Raw genomic sequence first — 20,915 nt, 5'->3', positions numbered from 1 at the left:
AAGTATATATTGTGTGATCATGTGACCGCACGTGATGGTTTTAATGGCGAAATTCAACCGGCCGGTCGCCAGATGGAGCTATCTGCAACAAAAATTATAATTCAGGGGGGTTTTTTTGAAAATTTTGAAGTTCAGGGGGGTTTGTTGCTAATTGGCCAATATCTAGAGCTTCAGTCTGTCAATGATTTAATTGAGGTTGATTTCATGATTAATTTGGTTGATTAGCCCCCAGTCATAATATAAGGAGTCGGCCACCGGTGAGGTTGTGAGCTGGTCGACCAAGTCGTTGCGATCGGCTGCCAATGAGAGGATACTGAAAGAGAGCGTAGAGAGAGAGGGAGAGTGTTTTGTACTTAAGGGGGTGTTTGGCGCAAAAATAGGAAGTGGGTAGAAGGTGATTGTGGTAAGAGGACGATGTGTCACACTGCTATTGGGTTTTGAGATTGTATTTGACAAATCATCAACACCAGTTAGTAAAGCAATAAAACGTTGTCGTTCTACAAAAGGATACGTTAGTAATTTTGTATCTCCGGTTACCTCTGGTGATAATAACTTTTGCTTTTGTTCTTAAAATTCACTTTTTAGATTGTTTAGGGGGCATTACTTAGTTTAGGGGGGTTTTCCGTTTTTTGTTGAAAGTTCAGGGGGGTTTATTGCCCTTTACCCTTTTAATTATTTCCCAAATGATCTTACTCCATCGTCTCAATGGGGAATGTTTTCCCCAAATGATCTCACTCCATTTCTTTTTTATTATTCGGTTAATCATTCTACTCCAATATTGTTCTCTGGATGTTCCGTGAGATAGTTCATTAACTTCATTTACATTGCAAGAACATAACATGTAGGGGTGGCAAAATGGGTTAGACCCATCACCCCGTTCATATTTGCCCGTTTTAAAATGAATACAAGTGAACCATTTTAAAATATGGATCAAAATGGGTGACCCATATTCAACCCATTTTTATAGAGGATTAAACGGGTTGAATATGGATCACCCATTTTGACCCATGTTTCATCCATTATATAAGAAATTCAGTTTCACATCCTCTATTTGACTCAAATTCACCACTTTTACCTCTCTAAAATTCTCTCACACAATCCCAAATTCTATCTCTCTCTAAAATCTCTTTAAGATTCTCTCGCATCATTCTCTTTCTCTCTAAATATCTTTGGAGTACTATAGTATTACTCTGTTATATCCACAACACATTGTATCGTGTATTATATGTACTCTGCTTTCCTATCTAAGGGATTCTATGAGAAGGCGTGTTAGAGTTGCATCAATATTCTTTTTTGGTTACTTACCAAAAAAAAAATATTCTTTTTTGGTTTATCTACTACACCCAAAAAAATAAAAAAAAACAAAAAAAAAAAAAACATTTACCTTCATGCATGTCTAATCATAAAATAAAATAATATTAATTTAAAAAACTTTGCAAAATAAATTGGAAGATTTACAATTATTCATACATATTTTTACAAGCTTTTATTCATATAAAATCAAGAAGTATAATAATGAGATTATCCAAAATAATAATATTTTTTTTACCTAAAACGGGTTGACTCCGCCCATTTGGACCCAATTCATATTTAACCTGTTACAAAAGGGGTTGAATATGAATTACAACTCATATTTAACCCGACCATATTAAATTATACCCAAATCCAATCTAACCCGCCCATTTACCACCCAATAAAATGATTATGGTTATTTTGTGTATTGAAAAAGCGAAACTAATAATAATGCTGTATAGATAAGATGGTCGAATGTGTTGATAAGAAGAATCAGGTGAGAGAAAGAGCAAAAAGATAAAAAGGTGAAAGAAAAAGAAATTTGCATAGTTCACCTTACTGTGGAGAGATTATTGAATACCCCGGGGGTATGGTACCCCGGGGTAGTGATGGCCATTGGATTATGGATGTGGTGGTGGGCCCCACCACATCCAAGGGTTGGTATGCCCGGGGGTATGTACCCCCGGGGTATTCAATAATTTTTCGTTACTTTGGTCATTCCAATTAAGAGTGGGAGACTTTTATGGAGCAAGAATAACATCTTCCATTAATAATTATATGCTTACATTATGCATTCATTCAGTGTACAAATATTCTTGTCATTAATATTTTTTTTTAATTTTTAATTTACATGACAAGAAATGTTAGAAGTTAGATTAGTAGGCGCAAAGAATAGAAGCCTGACACTCCCAAAATCCACTGGAGGCACTAACCACTGGGCTATCGAGGTATCTATAAGTATTCTTGTCAATGAATTATGTGAATTATTATTTATTTCCTTATTTAATATAAAAATTACTCAGATTACTAATTCCCTATTTTACAGCACATGTAGTCTCACGAGTTAAACCACTGTTGAGATTACAGTCCAAATATTCCTTGCAAAATTGATATTATTATTTTTTTTCCCCTTATTTATGAAAGAACCATATACAGTATTGTGACACAAAGAAGTTTAAACTTTTACCAGAAGGACATATGGTTAGACAAAGAGTATTCTACAGTGAAAATGCCATAACAAACTTCATATCCACTTTATTCTTCCAAATTTTATTTTTTTTTGAATGGTTAAGCAATTGTATTAATATAGTGTATGTACAATATGGCCCATGAGAGCAACCATAGGGCAACAAGAAGCCCACACACAAAAAAAAAACATAATCGTGGGGTTTCGATCTCTTTTGCAAGGCATGGAGAAGAAGCCGCTAATAAGTTTTTGAATTTTTATTTATTTATAGTTGTATATGTAGTCTTTTAATTAAGAATTAGGGTAAAGTACATAAACACTCCCTAAAGTTTGGGGAAAGGCCATGCATGTGAAAGTTGGCCTATTTTTGGACAATAACACCCCTTCAAGTTTGAAAAATGGACAAAAAGACCCTGAAGATGGTGAATTGACCTTGTTACCCTTTGACATAAAATTGACATTTTAATTGACTTAAACACCCTTGGATTAAACCCTAACCCATCTCAAACCCTAACCCGCCTGTGTAAAGAAACCCTCAGCCACCGCCGCCTCATCATCATTCTCACCTTTTCTCCTCTGTTCTCTCTTCCTTCGCCCCAACACCAATACACACACACACACACACACACATATACACACACAGATATATGTATATGTATATACATATATATACACACACACACACACACACACACACACACACACACATACACATATGTTTATACAGGTGGCGATGGTGAATGGATCCGCGACCTTCATCCTTCGATTCTATCAACCCATGAAGCCTTCATTATTCGAATCTGAGGACGCCGACTCCAGATCCGCGGCCCGCCTTTGATTCTGTCGACCCATAGAACCCCATAGTTGCCTTCAATTCCATCAATCTTTGGGCCCAAGCCTAATCCTCCGACTTTGCCGCCACAAATTTCCAGCGTAATCGATCCCTACCTCCACAAACACATGCATGGTAGATCGCTGCCGGAATTGATGGGGTCACTGGAATCCTTGGAGCCCATAGTTGCCAATGAGGTAAGTGCGGCAACTGTGACCCTATTAGTCGAATTCCCTTTCTATAGTTGTAGCCTAGGTCGAATAGGCTGTAGCAGTAAAGAGTGGGACAGAAGAAGCCGAGGAGACTTTTGCCTCAAGATCAGAAGTTGGAGTAGCGAGATGGCGATTGTTTGCATCATCCACTTCCAAAGAATCTTTCTTTCTTACATGGCGGGTAGTGAATAAGTGAGGGTTGTGGTGTTGGTTTTATTATGGGTAATGAGTTAATGGTGGTGGTTATGAGGGTGGAGATGGGGATGGTGGTGGTATTGGTGCTAGATCATGCTAGAATATGCTGGGGTGGTTATTGGGGTGGGGATGGTGGCAGTGGTTTGGGGGTGGGGATGGTGGTGGTGGTGGTGGGGTGATTATGTGTTGGTGGTTTTGGAGTTTGGTGTGGTGGTTGTGGCCGGCTAGAATATGGTTGATTGGGTGCTGAGGGTAATTTGGTCATTTAATTATTTTGATATTGTATAATTAAAATTAATAAAATAGTGAAGGGTAATGTTGACTTTTCACATGTTTTAAGGCTCTGTTTGGCTTGCAAATTTCATAAGGGGGTGTCATTGTCCCAAAACAAGGTAAATTATATCTGACTATTTTTTAACAAATCTCAGAAAGTGTTACGGTATTTTACCCTAAGAATTAAGTAGTCACATTATTATTCGTCATTTTCAACTACGTTCAAAATATGAAATCTTGAATTACATTTATGATGTGCATTGAAAACCTATATGTATATTACTAGGAGTACATGTTCCACCCATAAAGTCAATGCAAGGTTGATGTACATTGATTTAGAAAGAAACAACCTGGAAGTTGCAACTTAAACAAAGGCATCAACAACCTTTGTCATAAACCAGACAATAAAGTATAAATTATTTGCAAATTGTCACAACTTGAGAATCTTTTAAAACATTCACGTGTATAATTATTCGTATTTTTGTTAATCAATTTCAACAAAGAAATTATGTATTAATATTGACTGACTTAAATGAAGGTTATGAATGCAGTACTTTATCATCTTTTAAAATAAAAGAGGAATCAAGGTTTTACAGTGGGGCAAAGAGGGTTTAATACTTCGTTTGGTAGGATGGAGGATTGGAATAAAAAATATTAAAAAAATTCATTCCTTTGGTAAAAAAGAGGTAAGGAGAGAAGAGAAAAAATTATGGATGAATTATTATTATTCCTTCATAAATTTTCATTCCGAGAAAAAGAAAAAACACATGACTGTTATAAAAATTTTATTATTTAAAAACTTTTTTTATAATTAACACTCTATCCTCTTCTCTTTTTAACAAACAAAATAAGATATTATCTCATTTTCTTCTTTTATCTCCCGTTTAATCAAATAAAAAGATGAAATAATATAATTTCTTTCGCAAGAATATCTCATCCCTATCTTTTTTTTTTTTTAATTCAATTTTCTTCCTTCTTACCAGGTGAGAATTAAAGGAATTTTATGACTGTTATATGAGTTTGAAACGGTGTCATTCTGGTGGAATAACACAAGATTCTATCGCCACATGAGGTGTAGAGATCTGAATCCGCAATGTTAGGATCAAATCAACACCTAACATGTCAATCTCAATTATTGACATTGTTTGATTATTATATATACTGTTGTATTCATCGTGCTTGGGTTTTTCACATTTTTCTAATTGAACCACGCATGCACGTCACTTTATTGTACTGTTGTATTGTATTCATCGTGGTTGGATTACTAATTCCCTATTTTACGGCACATCGTGGTTGGGTTTTCTGATCTCTCAGAAATCAGAATCCACGCGTCACTTTTATTTTTCCATCTTTCACCTTCTTTCGCCACTATGGTGGATCTAAAAAACCAAGGGCGGAGCGGTGAAGTTATTTACTTATAAAGTTATATAGTACTACCTCCGTCCTAAAAAAAGTGTTGTGTTTCGGAACCGGGACAGTTCAATTTTTATTTTTATTTATTTACTATTATTATTATTTTTTTTATTTTTTTTATTTTTACTTTCATGCATAATAATATCTTGAACTTACCCACCTAAATTTTCTCCATTCTATAAGAGCATCTCCAAGACTCCATTGGTTGTTATATATACATATATATATATATAAATTCAAGATTTACACAAAAATTTAGAACTAATTATTTTTAACTTCAGTCATTAATCATTATTTATAATGATATACCCTTATGATAATTTTTATGATTTAAAAAAAGATCGAATTTATATACTTATCAGCAAAAAAAAATAGCTTGCTATAACATCACTAAAGAGACGAGAGGTAAAATACGGGAAGTTTTTATAGGATGGAATTAACTTGATGAAATTATTAATTTAGAATTTAGAGTTAAATATTTTTTATTTTTCTTTTCTTAAATTTTATAATAGTTTTTCAATTAACTTATAATATATTTTAAATGACATTGAATCCCATTTTTAAAAATATAATAATAATTACAAAATTACCATATTGTGTCTGATAGTATTCAAAACGTATTTGAACTATGTACCAAATATGTTCAATAAAACAAAAAAAATTATTTAAATTTTAAGATACTTCTAATCCAATGTTTGGACTGTATTTGCATGTAGTATGTCAAATGCGAACCCAATAGCCCCATGCACATGCACCACCCTTAAGTGAAGGATGTGTGCTTCACACTGTCTTGCATTCGCATTGTGTGGTGATGAATATTATAAGTGGGCCGGGGTGGACAAATGGAAGAAACGTGTATAATAATTATTGTTAGAGAGGAAAAATGGGTCGAGTCTTTCTAGGTCGTACTACGTGATTGTCCCCCATGCATGCACTATATAAACCAACATAAGGGTGAAGCATTTGGTGTATCAAATTTGAAACAAATCTATATATCAATTAAGCTGTTTAGTGATCATGGCAACCCTCTTCCTTTCCACTCGTGCCTTCTGCACTCTCCCGACTACTAATTTCAATAGCCCTTCTTCCGTCACGAGATCATCCACCTCCACCACCACCACCACCACCATCAGCCGCCTTGTCCCGTCTACTCTAGGGAAGAGGAGTTCAACTACTTGTCCTTCGGTCATGGGATATTCCCTCACCAGTTCCCGTCCTGTCCTCACTATGTGTTCCGCAACTCCCACTAACTTTGTTACTGCATCTGTAGAGAAGAAAGAAGTAAAACGTAGCGATTTTCCGGAAGATTTTATTTTTGGAGCAGGATCAGCTGCCTATCAGGTATTGCACTTTTGGCCACCTTTAATTTTATAATTATTCTACTTGAATTAAGTACTAACTTAAGTATATACAAGCTTCCTAGTTACTTACTAAAGTCTTCCGTGTGTGGTGTGTGTGTGTGTGTGTGTGTGTGTGTGTGCGTGCATGCATGTGCATTGTGCTGTGCTGTGCCTTCTTATTGTTTCGTTTGTTTACAAATTCAGGTTGAAGGTGCAGCAAGTGAAGGTGGCAGAGGCCCTAGTATCTGGGACACTTTTACAGATCGATTCCCTGGTCTCTCTCTCAAACTCCAATTAAAAATCACACACAAATCACTCAAAAACTAGTATGGAATTCATTTCTCAAGCATGGTGTATCTTCTTCATTTCTCATTCAAATTTGAATTTTGAAAATGATTAGCGCGGGATTGCCCTTAGATAATCCTCCATGAATAGCGCTAGTAGTACTCCTGAAGAGATGAAGGGGAAAATCACACCACGGAATCTTTATCAAATGAAGCTATGAACCAAAAGTGAGAGAGAATTAAACCACATTATATATATATATATATATATATATATATGCTAGTGAAGCAACTCCAATATGGCCAAGAAATCGAGAACACCACATTAACCCAGCTAGCTAGCTTCTAGTTCTTGACTTATTTCTCTAGAAACCTAGAAGCTCGATCCCCTTCTCTCATTACATAAGAAAAATAAATTCTATGAAATATATATTTTTTATCTCTCTCTCTTACTTTTATATATGACAAATAAACAACCAAAAATTTTACATTTGTTTCGATATAAATTATATATATTTTTTTCAAAGAAAATATTTTTTTAATTTTATTTTGTCTGTGTTTGGTAAAGGTTTATGTTGAGATTGAGATCGAGTCCATCGGACAAAATATGTAAAATAACTTGCCGAAAATTGATGAATAAGTTATTTTTATTAAATTTTAATATTTTTTTTCTTCATAAATATTTTACGACAACCAAATACCAAAACATAAAAAAATATTTTACATCTAAACAAATGGACAGACATTATTTTTCTTTCATTAGATTGCAAACTAAAAGACCCTTAATCAATGGATCCTAAAAACGCAATCATGCATAGTTTTCAATCATCTTTCCATACAATAGCATAGTGAATATTTATTATTTCCTATTTCAGGCAAATGACACATGTTTATGGATGGGAGTATTATATTGTTGATACACATAGGATATATATCTAACAAACTTTTAACAATATTTGCTTATTCATGTGGAATTTTTCGCTTCACCAACAATATGACATAATGATAGAATGATATGTGTTTAATTTGAATTCAAAATATATATAAAAAATAATAATTTTCCTTTTCTTATATTTTAAATTCAAAGTGGACAAGTGCTGATTTATTATTATGTCATATCGATGGTGAGGAGAATAATCTTACTCATCATGAAGGAGACAAATATTGTACACAATTTTTTCAAATGAAAATGAGATCAATCCAATAATTCGATGAATGTTTTGTAAGTGAATCCATACCCAATTTGTTAATAAATGGGTATTCGATCCGATTCGATAAAAATATAATTTTATTTTTTATAAAAAAAAAAAATAGAAAAAAATTAATATCAAAAGAGAATAAAAACAATGATTAGAAAAAATGACATAAAACAAAAGAAAAATAAAATATGGAAGGAAAAGAAAAAAAAAAAAAAATTTGATCATTTACGCTTTGTTAATGAATAAATACCCCGGGGCTTGGATGAGTTGGTAAGGACTTGGCATATCACTTGGCTAGTGTTCGAACCTTGCTAGCCTCTATTATCACCCCCGATTTATTCGGTGTATCTTTGGGGCGAGACTCTACACCCCATGTTTGTAGCTTAGGGTGGATTTCAAAGGGATCCTGCATAAGGAAGTTTCTGGTGCTAACTAAAAAAAAAAAAAATGAATAAATATTATGACATTATTAATATATACATTAGGAGATTTATTAGTATATCGGTGAGAACACCACGTTATTGTACATATAATAATATGATTGCTTTTATTTATTTATTTATTATTATTACATCAATATAAATCTGATATTAGTGACTAGACAGGATCACTACTGTGAGTTTTTTTTTTTTTTTTGGCGAGTGACTTTTGCAGCTTGCATGTGAAAAAAATACATGTATGCACACGCATATATAGTTGCTTTTTTCCTTCTTTTTTTTTTTTTTTTTTTTAATTGTTGAAGCATTATGGTTATACATGAGACGTCTTGACAATATTTATCATAAAATTACAGAAAAAATTGCAGACGGTAGCAATGGAAGTGTGGCCAACGACTCCTATAATCGATACAAGGTAAATCAATAATTAGTTAAGAAAATTTACTACAAAATAATGTCATATATACATTATTAAGTCTGAACTATATATTAGATTATTTCATTAATTCGTACATTTAATTTGAATTATATAGCACAAGTTTGATTTAACGTTCACTTTTTTTTTTTTTTTCTCTAACCATGTTGTAGGAAGACGTGCATATTATGAAGAATCTGGGTCTCAATGCCTACAGATTATCAATTTCATGGTCTAGAATATTGCCAAGTATGAATCAATCTTATATATGTATTTATAAAGATCTCATCTCAAGTGATTAAAAATCCGAGACAATATATATTCAGTGACAGAAAATGAATTTGACCAAGCTTAACATTGTTACATTTGTTAGGACACAGTCAATAATTTTTGTCTAGCTTCTTTTCCGGCTAATGAAAAATATGTATCGAAGAAAAAATCTGTAGTTATCCAAATTAAGCATTTCATACAAATCTATCATATATATATATACATATATATATAGTTTGATAATTGATATATATTCTAATTTTAATTATTATTGTGATTATTTATCAGCTGGAAAGCTAAGTGGTGGAGTCAACAGGGAAGGAATCGACTACTACAATAATCTCATAAACGAACTCTTAGAAAACGGTATTCATGAATGAATGAACCTGAATTCCTTTCTAAAATTTTATTTTACTTCTGCATCAACTTGCATAGTTTTAATTTGTCATCTCAAAGTATATGTTTGTGGTGTGTATATATATATATATATGCACAGGTATAACACCTTTTGTGACTCTATTCCACTGGGATCTTCCTCAAGCCTTAGAAGATGAGTACGGAGGTTTCCTTAGTGAAAGAATTGTGTAAGTGGCTCAGTTTAATTCTATCCATAATCCATCGACTATATAATTAAATTTTTTTGGCCGGTATTTGTGAACATTTGGAGTTTAGGATAAAAATTATAATAAACAGATGGGAAGTTATATATGGACACCATGTCGCATTTCAAAATGAAACAGATTCAAAATATAAGGGTTTTTTTTTTTTTTTTTTTTCTTTGGCTGTTTTAATATAGCAAATAAATAAAATAATGTTGATCTTTATATCAACATAACAGGAATGATTTTCGTGACTATGCAAACCTTTGCTTTTGGGAATTTGGTGATCGGGTACAGAATTGGATCACGCTTAATGAGCCATGGAGTTACTCTGTTTTTGGACATCACAATTGTGCACACCCACCGGGTGGATATTATCCATGGCATTTGAAGAGTCAATTGAACATGTACGACGTGACGCATAACCTTCTTCTTGCTCATGCAAATGCAGCAGATTTGTATAAGAAGAATTATCAGGTCAATTTCCATGCGCCTTAATTAAATTTTGTGTTCATCTTCTATATCGACAAAAAAGAAAAGAAAAAGAAAATGATAATGTTGATATTGGTCCGAAATTAAACTGTTGTGATTAAATTACATACTAATGATATTGAATGTCAATAGAAAGTTCAAAATGGCAAGATCGGGATTGTGAATGTGACATGCTGGTTTAAGACTGCTGAAGGTCATGAAGACGCTGGGGAGAGAGAAACCGATTTCATGTTAGGATGGTGAGTATTATATAAATACTCGTGTATGTTTCATTCGCAATAGTGACTACTGTACCATCGTTTGGAATTGTTTTTCAATCAATTTGCCGGACCTTATTTCTCCCCACCTGGGTACGGTAAGTAGTATGATAACGAAGGTGTGGCCCCAAGTTGTCGTACCTCTGCTTCCTTAATTAAGATCCGACTTGTGAGAGCGGTCAATGAACCTACCAGAAAATGCAACCGGTTTCAAGCTACGGAACCGGTTCCATTTCGATAGTAGCCCAATTCCGAAACCCAAAATGTAATGCAACTTTTATTGTGCGAATAATGACTTGAACAGACTCAAACGGACCAAAAATAGATAATAAGGGTCCTGCTGGCAGCGAACTGCAGAAGTGAGTTTTCCGGGTATTTTATCAAGTTATGAACACATAATAAGATACGCCTAAACTATCAGGTTATGGGCACATAACAAGATACGCTCAAAATGACAAATTTGCAAATTCTTGAAAAAGGAAGGCAATTCCATTGGTCTCCTTTTCCAAATCTCAAAATCGATTTCTCATTTCATGTTCTTTGTTTCTTCCATTTTGTTCTTCAGGTTTATGAATCCATTGACAACAGGGGAATATCCAAAGAACATGAGAGATAGAGTGAAAGATCTTCGACATTTCAGTAAGAATGAGCAAAAGTTGCTAAAAAATTCATGCGATTTCATCGGATTGAACTACTATACAGCATATCACGCACTCGACAAAAAAATATATCAAGAATCTCATGGTAATGGTGTTGAAGATTCACCTGATTATGAAAAACCAGTTGTTTTCCATCCACTGTCTGATGTTTTACTTACAGGTATATAATTAATTAGTTCTAAACTTCTAATGCAATTTTAATTCCGTACGAACTCAAATGATCGAATATATATTTGCTTGTAGGTCGTTGGAAAGGTGAAGCAATTGGTGAAAAGGTATGCCTTCAAGTTTTGTCAACCTCTACAAAATCACGTCTAACCATCATTTAATATGAATCATCATTTAATCAAGTATTTATCTTATACAATTAATTAATTTGATAATGTTGCAGGCTAATTCATGGCTTAATGTCTGTCCAGAAGGACTTGGACATGTTTTGCAAAAACTTGCGAAAAAGTACGATACTAAGCTTATTTACATTACGGAGAATGGTAAGCCTTAAATTTGGCAAGGTTAATTGTGTGTGTGTGTGTGTGTATATATATATATATATATTGGGCAGAATGATATATACCAGATATATTACTACCCTAGACATAGGTATGAATTAAGTCAAATACTTCTGTTTCTCTTATAGGGGTCTGCGACAAGTCTGATGTAAAAGGCACAAATCTTTCAGAAGTCTGCAATGATAAGATGAGGAAAAAATACATCCAAGATCATCTTCTTCAGATTAAAGAAGCAAGAAAGTAAGTTCTTGAAAAAAAATCCGTTCTCTTTATTTTGATGCGATAAATGTTATACTACGGTATTAATGATTTAAAAGTTTAGACTAAATTAATAATGAAAATTGTGATACATTGTTTAGTTATTATATTTTTGTACATCAATTATATATATATGACTTGGATATATTTTTTTAATTTTAATTTTTTTCATTTACGGACAGGGATAAAGTTAATGTGATGGGATACTTTGTTTGGTCTCTCATGGATAATTTCGAATGGGGTGATGGTTACCTTACCCATTTCGGCCTCATTTACGTGGATTACAAGAATAATTTAACCAGACACCCAAAAAACTCGGCTCTGTGGTACATGAATTTTCTCAAGGGAGGGTCTCCGGTAACTACAATACCAATGGAGGCGGCGAAAGAGTCTCCGGCGAAAGAGTCTCCGATCCCTTACAGTACCAACGGAGTACTGCCAGAGACGGTAGTGCTTCCGAGCTAGGCTGTCAATAAAGGGACATCAAAACTCCAATGCCAATAATCTAACAACTCTCTTTCTCATTTTCCAATAAAATAAAAGTGTTTTCCCCACTTTTTTTTCCGGAAAAAAAAAAAGAAAAGGAAAAAAAATGGTTTTTGTTCCTTTCTGTTGGTTGATGATATGTTTGTGTCATATACATATATATATATATTTGTGTGTTTAAACTCAAGCTAGCATTCCTTTTGCTTGATCAATATTTGTAAGGGTTTGTAAGTTTGGGGAGGGCTACCTCCTGCTGTGTAGCCCATTATCGTCATTTCATTTATCAATATCAAATGATTGAACAACTTGAAGCAATTTATTTACGAAAATTAGTTGACATTCATAAAATGAATCTGATGAATTATGAGTTCATTCCTTTCTGTTGGTTGATAATATGTCATATATGTGTTTAAACTCAAGCTAGCAGTCCTTTTGCTAGATCAATTGTGAGGGCGTTTAAGTATGGGGAGGGCTACCTCCTGCTGTGCAACCCATTATCGTCCTTTCATTTATTAATATGAAAGAATAACTTTGGTTATCAAATGATTGAACAATGGGAGCAATTTCCTTACCATAATTAGTTGGCATGCGCAAAATGTATCTAATGAATTATGAGTTAAATACATTCTATTTAGCGAAATGCCCGAATATTCCTTACTCATTACCAGAGAATTACTTATTCACAAACATGAAAAAACTCTTTTTGCTCTAATTTGCCTTATCCTCTTCATAGAATATTTTAGTGATGAGTTCAATAGAACTCGACCATTTATATGGTCAAACCAATAAAAAATACGATCAAACTCAAATTTCTTTAGTTACTATAAATTATTGAGTTGCAAATTATACAAGTTGTGACTGGGGTAATGCTTACCTTACCCGTTTCGGCCTCATTTGTGTGGATTACAAGAATAATTTAGCCAGACACCCAAATGATCGACTCAGCTCTGTGGTATATGAATTTTTTCAAGGAGGGTCTCTGGTAACTACATTACCAGTGGAGCGGGCGGAAGAGTCTCCGATCCCTCTACCTCCGATCCCTTTCAGTACCAACGGAGTAGTGCCAGAGGCGGTAGTGCTTCAAAGCTAGGCTGTCAGTAAAGGGACATAAACTTCAATGCCAATAATCTTTCAACTCTCTATCTCATTTTTCAGTAAAATAAAAAAATGATTATCCCCACTTTTTTTCCGAGGGAAAAAAAAAAAAAATTCCTTCCTTTTCTGTTCGTTGATGATATGTCTGTGTCATATATATTTGTGTGTTTAAACTCAAGCTGGCAGCCCTTTTGCTAGATCAATATTTGTGAGGGTTAGCCTTGCTTTGTAGCCCATTTTCCTCATTTCATTTATCAATATCAAAGAATAAATCTGATTATCAAATGATTGAATAATTCGGAGCAATTTATTTAGGATAATTAGTTAAAATTCATAAAATGTATTTGATGAATTATGAGTTCACTCCTTTATGTTGGTTGAAAATATGTCTATGTCGTGTATATTTGTTTTTAAACTCAAGCTAGCAGCCCTGTTGCTAGCTAGATCAGTTGTGAGGGTTTTTCTAAGTATGGGGACTGGGCGGGGTCATGAGATGAGAGCGGGGGTGGCATTATAGCGTTCATATATTTACTTATATGTATTTATTCCACTTAAAAAATTATCACTTGAATTTATTAAATATTTTTTTGATGATTTTTTAATATAAGAAAATTAAAAATAATAAACATTTATTTATAATTATATTTATTAGTTATATGAAAAAGTTATATATTTTAACGGATAATGCTTAGCTACTTACCGGTGAGTAGCTCACCCTACTCACCGCTCACGTGTTCCAATAACAACATACCACATCAGCTTTAACAACCAAATAATATTTTCTTAGATCAACCATTAAATAACTTTTTTATTAAAGCTGATGTGGTATGCTGTTATTGGAACACATGAGGGTTAAGTAGGGTGAAGCTACTCACCGATGAGTAGCTAAGTATTATCTTATTTTAACTATGTCAATTATATCACAAGTTCAACAAAAATAAAATAAAATAATTATTTCACAAAAGTATTAAGAGTTTGCTTAGTTGTTACTTGTTAGTATATGTTGGGCTTGCTTTTTATTACTAAATAATGAAGGGAGATGATATAGGAGATGATATACACGGGCGCTCCACTCTTATATTTAAATAATTAAAATGACAAAAATAATCATGTACATTCCTTCTTCAAGGATTGTGTACTCGCATCTCTCCTTTCCCTTATCTTTTTTCTCCATCATACTCTTATGCCCCTCCTTATTTATCCATCTTTCACCTTCTTTCGTCACCATAGTGGATCTAAAAAACAAGGGGCGGAGCAAATGAGGTTAGTTTACTTATAAAGTTATATAGTACTTGTTGATACAAAAATTCTCGTGACCTAGAACGGTAAGGACGGTAGGATAACGGCCGATGACCCTCCGACGATCAAGTTAATACTTGTAATCGTATAGCAGAAGAATTAAATATATATTGAATGTTTGAGGGCTTTTTCTCGTACCTCATTAATTGTCACACAATGGATTTATTGTCATCCTCAGGATCAGGTTGGTTACACAAATGTCGATCAGGAATATTTGAATGAGTTGAATCGTGATCTTCATTCACCAACTGAATGACAAAGGAGTCGTCATATTTACCTCCTGCATTCTAGGATTTGAAAAACGGACTACGATTATCTTGGTTGGTCAACTTCAAATTATTTTATCCTTATCAGATGCCCCTTATTGTTTCGAATGGACTAGGAAATATCAAAGTTTTATTTATTTTTATTTTTATTTTTTTTACCCCGTGATACTGTTCCAAGGTCAACAGTACCTTGGGGTACTGTTCCCGAGGTTTTTTTTTTTTTTTTTAATCTCCGGTTACTTGCAAAATGTTATGAAAAGACGTGAGTCCAATCCTATACTCAACAACACCGATGTACGGTGATGGTTGGATTCCCTTTGGGAATAAACACATTATATATATATAAGTGTGTTTTACGAGCTTTACTTAACACGTCACTTTAATAAGAGAACAAGTTTTACGAGCTTTACTCAGCTCGCCCTTTTGATAAGGGGAGTAATAATTTCGAGCTTCACCCAACTCACCCTTTTAATAAAGGGTCTAATTTTTACGAACTTCACCCAGCTCGCCCTTTTAATAAGGGGATGTTTTACCCGAGTTTCGTGAGCTTGCCCTTTAATAAGGGAATAGGCTTTTCTTTTTCCCTTTTCTTTTTAGCTTCATGAGCTCACCTTTTAATAAGGGTGTTGTTTGTGTTTGAGATTGCCTTTGTGAGGTCATAAATTAATTCCTCTATCCCGTTTCCTTGGAGTAAAGTAGTAATCATGTCTGATATAAATAACATGGGTCAGACATGGGTATTAACTTATCTACAACTATCTTGAGATATTAGTCATATTATTCGACAAAGCATCGGCTGCGTGAGGAATTGGTGAAAGAGACTAGACTTTGACTGGCTTTGTGTACTAAGGTTGATGCGTCAGACTTTTGAATCTTACCATCATATGTAGATTGTTATCTAATTGATTGTTATCACGTGATTTACTGCTCTACCCCTAGTGTGATAAATTGGGGGATCTTGAACGGGGACCTATTCTGTAGGTACATAACTTGGCATCCTAGACAGACGATGGCCTGGTGACCTCTAGATGAGTGCCTCGTTGGATGTGGGAATCTCCCTGGACTTAGATAACTCCTTGGACATGGGGATCTTGAGAAACATTCTTGAGTGTACAAACCACCTTAATGGCATAAATGAACGGAGTAGTGGGACTTCACTGTTGGTAGAAACCTCCTTAGTGGTAGAGGCCTCATTGGTTGGTAACAGTCTCTTTGGTGGATAGAGACCTAGTTGTTAGTGGAGACCTTGTTTTTGGTAGAAGCCTTCTTGGCGGATAGAGATCTTCTTATCTTGGTTGAATCTTGCCTGCTTTGGTGATAGACCTTTCTTGGTCTTAGTGAGAGACATTGCTCGGCTCTTGTGGAAGACCTACTTGACCCTACTTTAGTGTGAGATGTCGGTACAAGACCTTCTACTTGACATGGCCTTGGGAGACTTGATTCGTTTTGGCTTTGTAGGGCTTGATGTAGGCGACCAGACCTTAGTAGTGAAGGTACCAAGCACTGCCAAGTAGGAGACACCAGACACGTCAGTCTGGTGCCTAGATCGATGTGCTAGACTTTTGAGTACCGCTATCATACACAGGGTGGCATCACGCGACTTACAGTTTTGGCCCCAATATGATGGATAGAGGAATCTTGATGTAGAAATCCGTCCTTTTATAAGAGCAGGGAACTCGTTGTCGTGACACTACACAATAGATGCTTTCAGGACGGTTTCCATGATCGGAAACCTTCGTCTTGTCGATCGAGCTGAATCGCGTCAGAATTAATATTTCTTCAGGGAACTAATCATTTTCCACAGACGGCGCTAGCTGTTGATGCGAAAATCCTCATGACCCGGAACAACGACGTTTACTTACAAAACAACGAGATGTCACCTCGAATGGCACCGGTTTGGTGCTGGCCGAGGACTCTCCGACGATCAAGTTAGTACTTGTAATCGTATAGTAGAAGAATTAAATCTGTATTGAATGTTTGAGGGTTTTTTCTCGTACCTCATTAATAATTGTCACACGATGTATTTATTGTCGTCCTCGGGGTCAGGTTGGTTACACAAATGTTAATAAGGAATATTTGAATGAGATGAATCGTGATCTTCATTCACCAATTGAATGACAGATGAGTCATCATATTTACCTCCTCCACTCTAGGATTTGAAAAAGGGACTCCGGTTATCTTGGTTGGTCAACTTCAAATTATTTTATCCTCATCTATACTATTTTAAAAGACAAAAAATAAAATAAAAAAATAATAATAAAAAAACTTTCTTGCATATAATAATATCTTGAAATTGTTCCTCTATTTGTCTTCATCCTATAAATATGTCTTTCTTCTTTTATTTTCTTCTTTACTCTTCTTTTTACTAATATATACTTTTTTTCTACTTTAATGCATAATAATATCTTGAATTTACTCACCTAAAATTTCTCTATTCTATAAGAGTATCTCCAATGACTGTACATATATATATATATATATATATATATATATATATATTTGTAAATTTGATATGCTATAGTGGATTTACACACACACACACAAAAAGAAATAAAAAAAAAAAAAAGACTAATTATTTTTAGTTTCAGCCATTATTTTTTACTTTTTGTGTAAAAATATACCTACCAATAACAATCAAACAAGTGTCGTACCCAAGACCCCACATCTTTTACAAACTTACTTTAACACATATGGTTGATTCGTTAATAGAATGAGAAAGAGGGAGAAGAGAAAAATTATGATGATGTGGCTGCGTAAAAGGGTTGTGCAAAATTCATAACAATTTTACGCATCAGTGATGTGACAATATATCTTAACATATTCGAGATAATTTTTATTTTTTATTTTTCATTTTTTTTTATTTTATTTTTTATTATTATTATTTTTTTTACACATTGTGTATATATTACACAAAATGATCTTTTACTCTTCTTTTTCTTTTACTTCTTTGATTTCTTTCAAAATATTTTGCATTTTTTCACTTTTAAACACACCATTATTTCACCTTCTTTAAAGTTATCTCATTGTTGAGCGTGGACAAAAAGTATAAATATGTGAGTGTGTTTAAAAGTTATCTCATTTCGACCCTTTTTTGTTTTGTTTTTGTTCATATTCTCTCTATTCCTCTTAAAATTCTTTACTAGAATTTTATGACTTAATGCCCAATGTTTTTATGTTTTGGAATTTTTCTTTATTGCAAACCTGACTGCACTAATATTGTCTTGTAACACTATTAGTAGGCCAGCATGTTATTTTTTTTTCATGCTGATTATGGCCGACTTAATTTTCTGGCTCCCCGTGAAAAATGACGGGTCAATTGTTTGGTAAGTCCGGTTCACATGTGAACTAGTTTTATTTTTTATTTTTTAAAGGATGATAAACCTCGTACGTAATTGTTTAAAAACAGATGCGTACTAGGGAAGGACGAGAATACACTACAACAAACGCATACCTTGGATTGGAATTCACATTTTGTTTTGTATAATTGTGTTATTTTAATTTTATGTAGTTTTTATGATCAATTTGTATAAATACCTTGTTTATTATAAAAATTCAAGTAGACAATTGTCAACGTAAAAAATGAAAACTTTATGACTTAATATTTAGTTTTATATTTATTGTTTTATCAAATACCAGAATATATATATATATTTCTTATTATTTATCTTTTGAAAGTTATGATTATTTTTATGATTTCTAAAAAGAATTTATATACTTAACAAAAAAAAAAATAGCTTGCTATAACATCAATAATGTGCATGCTTACTACTACTAGCTTATATGAAAAGAGACGAGGTAAAATATGGGAAGTTTTTATACGATGGGATTATTTTGATGAAATTACTAATTTGGAATTTAGAGTTAAATATTTTTTATTTTTCTTTTATTTAAAAATTCATAATAAGCTTCTAATTTACCTATAATATATTTTAAATGATATTGAATTTCATTTTTTTTTTAAATAGCAATAACTCATATTGTGTCCAGGAAGTATAATTGTGTCCCAAATATGTTCAATAAAAAAAAAAAGAAAAAAAAAAGGAAAAAAAAGAAGGTAGTGATAATCACACCCAACAGTTACAGAATTGTCTAACCTAATAATTTTTAATTGGTTATTTATATCAAATACAACTAAGTGGATGGCTCAACTTTCTTATTTGTTGCATAATTAATCAATTAAAAGAGTAGGTCTAACAATTCACTACAAATATTAAGTACAAGAATTACTTTTTAAAAAATAATATATTTAAATTTTAATATACCTCTAATCCACCACGAGTTTGGATTGTATTTGCATGTAGTATACCCAATGCGTGCCCAGTAGCCCCATGCACATGCGCCACCCTTAAGTAAAGCCTAGGACCGACTGGGGAGCGTGACTTCTGCGATCGCCTAAAACCCCTCAAATTTTTTATATTTTCATATATTCAAACTTCTCTTAAATTTTAATTTTCTTCTATTATTATGTCCCAACCAATTAAGACATTTAATAGTCAACCAAAAAAATTTATCCTTCTCTCACACGTTTTTTTCTCTGATTATTATTCCACTCGCCGTAATTATCGAAACTTATCATTTTTCTCATTTTTTTTTCCTCCGATTATCATCACACGAGAGCTGTAATTATTGCAACTTGAGATTTTTATCCTTTTTCTCATCTTCTTCTTTCTTTTTTTTTTTTTCATTACACAAGAGCTGTAATTAATGAAACAGTCCTTTTTCCCATCCTTTCTTTTATCAAATTATCTTTACATGTGAGCTGTAATTATTGAAACTTAAGATTTTTTAATTTTTTTATTATCATTACACCAGAGCTGTAATTATTGAAACTTTCTATATTCTCGTACTAACTCTTCTTTTTTTTCTTTTTCTTTTTCTTTTTTTTTTTTTTTCATATTCCTTACATATTTTCCCCTCTCTAAATACGATGTCTTCGCTCTCTCCGTTTACACTTTTATGTAACTAAGAAATGGAAAAGGCACCTAACAGCAGAACAGCCTCCTGATCTAGGCTAACAATGGAGAATTGCATTACTAGAAGGTTGATGTTTCTAGGAATTTTCCGAGTGTAGAATTAGTACTCCTTTATATTTTTTTGAAAATTTTCTTACATGAACAGTCATAGTAAGGTGGAACCAACAAAAGATGCAAGTACTACGACATTGCAATACTCTTTTAGGCTCTGTTTGTTTGGACGTAAAATATTTTTTAAAGAATATTTTTTTTTTTATTTTTTGATGTTTGGTTGTCGTAAAATATTTACGAAGAAAAAATATATTAAAATTTAATAAAAATAATTTATTCGTTAATTTTTTACAAATTATTTTACATGTCCTACCCGATAAAACCTTGATGTAAACTTTTGTTAAACACTGACAAAATAAAAATAAAAAAATTTACTTAAAAAAAATATTTTTCTAAAAATCTATTTTACATCGGGAGCCTTAATGTATTTCGCTTTTCCCATTGCTTCAAGTATAGAAACCACCATGGAGGGGAATGGTGATGTGTACTAAGGATGTTGGTGGTCCAAAACAAGTTTAATGGATGCCCCATGTTCAAGGTTTTAATTGGGCAAGGACGCGTCCATTTTTTCATCAGGAGGCTGTCCTGCTGTTAGGTGCCTTTTTAATTTCTTCCTACTGTT

General features: G+C 33.2%; 1 protein-coding gene across 1 annotated transcript; it reads left to right on the top strand.

The window, feature by feature from the left end:
• Positions 1–6,421: 6,421 nt before the first annotated feature.
• On the top strand, positions 6,422–12,588 carry LOC132279706 (beta-glucosidase 24-like). Its single transcript, XM_059781738.1, has 13 exons — positions 6,422–6,745; positions 6,949–7,018; positions 9,021–9,079; positions 9,253–9,349; positions 9,659–9,715; positions 9,846–9,933; positions 10,188–10,425; positions 10,573–10,679; positions 11,263–11,516; positions 11,600–11,631; positions 11,748–11,847; positions 11,994–12,105; positions 12,306–12,588. Exons 1-13 carry the CDS (start codon positions 6,422–6,424, stop codon positions 12,586–12,588), a joined length of 1,821 nt encoding a protein of 606 aa, XP_059637721.1.
• Positions 12,589–20,915: the final 8,327 nt, after the last annotated feature.

This window comes from Cornus florida, unplaced genomic scaffold (assembly GCF_030987335.1).
Source record: "Cornus florida cultivar Cherokee Brave unplaced genomic scaffold, ASM3098733v1 CherokeeBrave_3.0.0_Hap2_Chr01, whole genome shotgun sequence".
Taxonomy (NCBI): Eukaryota; Viridiplantae; Streptophyta; class Magnoliopsida; order Cornales; family Cornaceae; genus Cornus; species Cornus florida.
The sequence above is the reverse complement of the archived record's forward strand: the minus strand, read 5'-3'. Positions and strand labels throughout refer to the sequence as shown.

Coding starts and splice junctions, on each gene's coding strand:
- LOC132279706 (XM_059781738.1), top strand. CDS start 6,422: ATGGCAACCCTCTTCCTTTCCACTCGTGCCTTCTGCACTCTCCCGACT. Junction 11,517..11,599: donor GTCTGATGTTTTACTTACAG/GTATATAATTAA, acceptor ATTTGCTTGTAG/GTCGTTGGAAAGGTGAAGCA. Junction 12,106..12,305: donor CAGATTAAAGAAGCAAGAAA/GTAAGTTCTTGA, acceptor ATTTACGGACAG/GGATAAAGTTAATGTGATGG.